The sequence below is a fragment of the Aedes albopictus genome, chromosome 1 (genome assembly GCF_035046485.1).
Source record: "Aedes albopictus strain Foshan chromosome 1, AalbF5, whole genome shotgun sequence".
NCBI classification, from domain to species: Eukaryota; Metazoa; Arthropoda; class Insecta; order Diptera; family Culicidae; genus Aedes; species Aedes albopictus.
The window spans coordinates 183,885,835-183,891,784 of NC_085136.1; the positions used below are offsets into that span (position 1 = coordinate 183,885,835).

General features: G+C 44.0%; 1 protein-coding gene across 1 annotated transcript; it reads right to left on the reverse strand.

Moving 5' to 3' along the window:
- Positions 1–268: 268 nt before the first annotated feature.
- LOC134285358 (uncharacterized protein K02A2.6-like) lies at positions 269–5,641 on the reverse strand. The gene is made up of 2 exons (XM_062845940.1): positions 2,907–5,641; positions 269–2,843 (listed from the first exon to the last, which is right to left on the reverse strand). The coding sequence occupies exons 1-2, from the start codon at positions 4,215–4,217 to the stop codon at positions 2,415–2,417; spliced, it is 1,740 nt and encodes a 579-aa protein (XP_062701924.1). The 5' UTR covers positions 4,218–5,641; the 3' UTR covers positions 269–2,414.
- Between the last annotated feature and the right edge of the window lie 309 nt (positions 5,642–5,950).

The following is a 5,950-nucleotide window of genomic DNA, read 5'->3' on the forward strand; positions in this document are numbered from 1 at the left end:
ATAAAACTTTGCATAGTATTGCTTTTAAAAGTGATTCCTGGTGGTTTTGGTATCCATAATATTATAAGGAATCAAAATATAAGCAAATTTAAAAAAGTGTCTTGTATGGGAAAATTTGACCCTTTATTTTCAAAAAATCATATCTCAAAGACTAAGAAACATACATCTCTGATTTTTTGATATGTTACGCCAAATTTTCTGATTTTCTGATAAAATTATAAATCCAGGGTACTGTAGAGTTCGGAACAGTATTAAATACCAAAAATAATCGTCTTTTACCACAGGTTTTTATTCTCCGTTTTTGGACGCCACTCCCGACGCACACGCCAGCCACTCGCTTTCTACCTTCTCTCTCATTACAGTGTTGTCAGATTGCATTGTTACATATCAAGTTAAGTTAGCATTACACTTGTGATCTTCAGCTATGTGTCCTATCCTACAATCCCCCTTTAACTTTATTTTAGTGTGAAAGATAATCCTGGAACTTCACAGGTTCCCTACGTTCGCGGCGCAGCAGCTGTCTCGGATGGTTTGTATCGTGGTCTTGCACAGGAAGCTCACCGGCTGAACCTGTACCTTGTCCTTTGTGATTTCCTCCTTCCTGACATTTGGGCAACACTTCTTCTGTTGGTGGTTCTGGCCTTGACTCGTTATCGTTGTCTGGTGAATTCTCTGGCAATTTCTTCAAGTGCGCAATATTACGACGGCATTCCTTTCCGGTTTCCAATGATCGAAGCGTTACGTCAGCTCCTTTCAGTCGAATAACTGTGTGTTCTTCCGGTGAGTAGTCTGTACTCAGCTTGTTATCTTTCCGAAATCTTTTAACCACTACCTTTGCTCCAACTTCAATGTCGCTCTCCTGGGCTCGTCGCTTTTTGTCAGCATAAACTCTACCTTTCTCTTTTTGTAAACGATCATGATCGCTTGTTTCTTCATCGATATGTACTTCTCGAGGTACTTGAGGAAGTTTGCTTCGCATTCGCCTTCCGAACATCAAATCGAAAGGGGATCGTCCTGTTGTGGGATGTGGGGTGGAATGATACGACAGAATGTATTGATCCAGAACTCTCCTCCACTCTTGGCCAAGCTCCTGAGCTATCTTCAATCTTTTCAAGATTGACCGGTTCTGACGCTCGATTTCCCCATTTTGCTGTGGCCAATAGGGTATTGTGTTCACTAATCTTACACCTATTTCGTCGCAAAAACTTCGGAGCTCTTCACAGTTCAATTGCGGTCCATTATCAGCGCGTAGTGTAATGGGCACACCATACCGACAGAACATCTTGGAGAGCTGCAAAATGGTATCCTTAGCGGTGGTCTGCACCATTTCACATACCTCTATGAAACGGCTGTAGTAGTCCACGACGACGAAGAGCGTTTGGCCTTCTGGCAAGGGACCCAGAAAATCTACAGCTATATCCTCCCAGGGTCCATATGGCAAATCCTTTCGGATCATCGGTAGCGGTGGATCGGGTGCAGACACCAGAGTGCATGAACGGCAGTTCTTAACAAAATGTTCCACTGCAATGTCCATTTTGGGCCACCACACCGCACTACGAAGATGAGATTTCATCATCCGCATTCCTATGTGACCCTCATGAGCTACACGCAGTACACGATCACGTAGAGCAGATGGTATAACTATCCTATCAGATCGCAAAAGCACATCTTCGCACCTACAAAGCTCATTTGCCACTATACGGAATGATAGCGGTAATTCGTCTGGTCTGTCATGTTCAAGGTGCTCAAGAACGTCGCAAATCTCTGGATCCTCTTGCGAAGCTTTCACAATCTCTCTCCAGTCCAAAGCAGCTGTTGTCACCGAATGCAGCGCAATTTGCCGAATAGCGAGTTCCTCAGAAGGATCAAACGGAACTGCAGTAAGCGTTCCGAGTCGCGACAACACATCGGCAGTATTCTTCTCACCTGGTATGTAGATTACCTTATAGTCGAACGCTTGCAATCTTAAAACCCACCGCTCAATTCTGGCACAAGGCCTTGAACGAGCAGTGAACAGATACTGAAGAGCCTTACAATCTGTGAGGATGTCAAATTCACTTCCGTACAAATAAGTGTAAAATCGTTCAACACTCCAGACAATTGCCAACGCTTCTTTCTCAGTCTGGCAATACTTCTTCTCTGTTTCTGTTAGCGACTTGGATGCACAACTAACGATTCTACTGTTCCCTGACCTATCAGTCTGAAGAAGCAAAGCCCCTAGTCCTGTTGGGCTAGCGTCAGCCATTACTGCGGTACGATCTTCCGTTTTGAAAAATCCCAATGATTGTGCGTTTGCCATTGCCACTTTAATTTGGTCGAATGCTTGTTCGTGCTCCCCATTCCAAATAAAGTTGGAGTCAGATCGAAGAAGTTTTCGCAGAGGTTCGTCGAGAGTCGCCAAGTTGGGAATGAACTTATTTAAATAGTTGGCAAGACCCAAAAAAACTTCGAACCTCTGATGCGTTTTCTGGCCGACGAAAAGATAGAATGGCGTCGATCTTCGAACTTGATGGAAGAATGCCCTCGTCAGAAATGTGGTGACCAATAAACTCAACCTTTTCAGCCCTGAACACACATTTATCCCAGTTTAGAAGAACTGACCTGTCCTCAAAACGCTTCAATACTTCATTTAATCGCTTATCATGTTCCTGCAGGTCTTTCCCCTCTACGATAACATCATCAAGGTACCAATGAGTACCTTCGCACCCAGCTAAAATCTGGTCCATGACCTTCTGAAATAGCTCGGGTGCAACCACCAAACCAAATGGAAGTCGTTTAAAACGAAAAAGGCCTTTGTTCGTAATGAACGTGGTGACATCTCTCGATTCTGGAGCTAATTCAACCTAACGAAACACATTATTTGAAACTGTTGTATTTATTAATAATCATGTAGCTTAACGACTCACCTGTAGAAATGCATCCTTAATGTCGAGCTTGCTCCAGATCGTGCCTTTTCCCAACCTTGCAAGGTATTCTTCTACGACCGGCATAGGATGCCGTTCACGCAGTACGGCCTGATTTACGCGTCGAAGGTCGAGACAAATTCTTGGCTCACCATTTTTCTTCCCAACAACGACCAAAGGTGAGACCCAAGTAGCAGGTCCGCTTTTCACTTCGATGATGTCCATCGCTAGAAGTGCGTCCAGTTTTCTATCCACAGCGGCCTCCAGTGGAATAGGTACACGCCTGACTGGTTGGAAAACGGGCTTGATATCCGGATCGGTGTGGATTTGCACTTGTACATCCTTGATCTTCGGGAAGGGAACAACCGCTGAATCGATTTGGTTAACATGCAGACCCACATAAAGAATTCCCAATTCTTTTGCAGTCTTGTCACCGAAGATGCTTCGTTGACCGCCAACAATCACGTAGAATTCTGCCTGCACGGTTTTCTGGCCCACGTCCACATTCGCCCTGAATGTGCCTAGAATCGGTAGCGGGTTGTCGTTAGCGTATCCTTTCAGCACCTTGTCACTTCCCTTTACGCACTGCTGAACAGTTACCTTTGCCTGTTTGAGGTACTCCCACACATTATCAGGAATCAAATTCACATCCGAGCCAGAGTCCACAAGCAAATTCAACTGGACACCACCAACATTACAGGCAATCACGTTGCTCTCATTTCCGGCGTGGAAGGTGTAATAAGTTTTGGAAGCAGACTCAATTGATTCATCTCCCGGAAGAGCAACGGGTCCCGACTCTTCTACCGCTCGTACCTTCTTAGCTTCCGCGGGTGCCTTACCAAACTTACGTGACCGACAGCATGATTCAAAATGTCCGACGATCTTACAAGTTCGGCAGACTTTACCTCTGGCTGGGCATGTTTCAGATGTCGAGATATGATCACGTCGCGCACAGTTGAAGCATTTGATTCCATCCCTTGCACCGAATTTGCGCTTCTCCTGCTCCTGCTGGTTTCTCCTCTTATGAAACGGAATTTGTGCAGCACCGATCCTGAATACCCTCTGATCTGCTTCATTTTGCTTATATCTTCCACCAAAACCTTTGACCTGGTTGTCAATCCCTTCCAGTGTCACACCTAAAGCCTCGATTTCAGCCAACGCCCTATCCTGCTGCAGTATTCGACGTCGAAGCTCCTGGGATTGACACCCTTCAATAATTGCGTCGATCAAAAAGACCTCCGTCAGAACGTCCTTAACATCCTCGGAATATTTATCGAAGCCGCAATCAGATACCTGCTGACGCAGGCGGAGCATGAAATCTGCAAAACGCTCTTCTTCTGTTTGATTTGGCGCAATTTGTACCGCTCGAGACAATCTTGGCGATACGGCTGAAAGAATGCATCCAGAGCATTGATAGCCACATCGTACCACTGTTTTTCGAGCGACACTAACGGGAAGTTCTCACGGTCCGGCAGATTCTGGAAGACGCGCTGCAACTGCGGGCCACCCAAGTGCAGAAGCTTTGCCCTTCTTTGTTGTTGATCGCAAATCCCGTATGCGTCAAAGTAACACTCCAAGGCACACTTCCAGGTCTTCCATTCTTTGTGCAACTTCTGTTTTTCAATCTCGTCGCAGCGAAACTGCGGCAGCGGACGAGAGTCTTCCATCTGAAATCAACAGTAAACACAATTGCAAACTAACAGAAAAACGTCCAACCCTATTTTTTTCTTAATCTTTATTATCCTTCATTAGCCCATATAAACAATATACAATATTATTCCATTGCTTAGCCCGTGAAACAGTGTTCACCACCTATCAATGCACAGGTACAAATACAAGCGCCCGGGAGCTCAACATGCTCCCCTCCTGTTGAAATAACAGGTACGTGCATTTTCATTTATCCAACATTCTAATTAGGCACCCGTGAATCAATCATTATTCACCTCCTGCTTTAGCAGGTACAAACGATGTCATAAGCACCCGGGTGAAAACACTTTCTCCCCTCCTGTCTGCCAACAGGTACGCACTAAATCATCAGCACCCGGAAGAAAATCTTGTTTTCTTCCCTCCTGTTACTCCCACAGGTACATACATCCCGCACATATATCACTTCGTCATTCTTTCATCCAAAAAAAAAGAACCAATTCACCAATTTAATAACAAAATGCTTATCAGCAGCATCAGGAGCATCAAAATGCTCCAGCACTTCCTGCCTGCACGTTTCACTTTTTTTTTCCGTTCCCAAAACACATTTCGTAAACATTCCCGACTTGCTGATAATCATCACCATCATCAATGATTGCCAAATAAATCAAACAGTTCACACACATACAGTAGTAACAGTAAACCGATGGCTGAGAATCTATTGAAGCAGACTTTTCTGCCGTCGGCTACGTCTCCTTCTTCTTCTTCTTTAGCAAAACTAACACGGATTTCAACAAGTTTTTCCTGGCATTTTTATATGCGATTTCACGAAAACGAATTCTTACCTTGAATCCCATCCTCGTCGCCAATTGTAGAGTTCGGAACAGTATTAAATACCAAAAATAATCGTCTTTTACCACAGGTTTTTATTCTCCGTTTTTGGACGCCACTCCCGACGCACACGCCAGCCACTCGCTTTCTACCTTCTCTCTCATTACAGTGTTGTCAGATTGCATTGTTACATATCAAGTTAAGTTAGCATTACACTTGGGATCTTCAGCTATGTGTCCTATCCTACAGGTACCTCTTTGGTCCCGAGTTACGATTTTTTGAAAATTTTTAGTTTTGAAATACCTTAATTTTCTAATTATTTCCGAAGAACTACAAGCCCACCAAGTTTCACGACAATTGGAGATACACTATATCGTTTTTCTGTGGAATTGCTGTATATATATGTATATACATATATACAGGGTGTTAGGTTCCCAAGTGCAAACTTTTTAAAGTGTGATAGAGGACCATAAATGGTGAAAAAAATTGTTTGGTCAAATCTCAACCGATACGTAGTTATTGAACTTCCCATGTTTTTGACTCTTATTGCCTGAACTGGCTATAACTTGAAA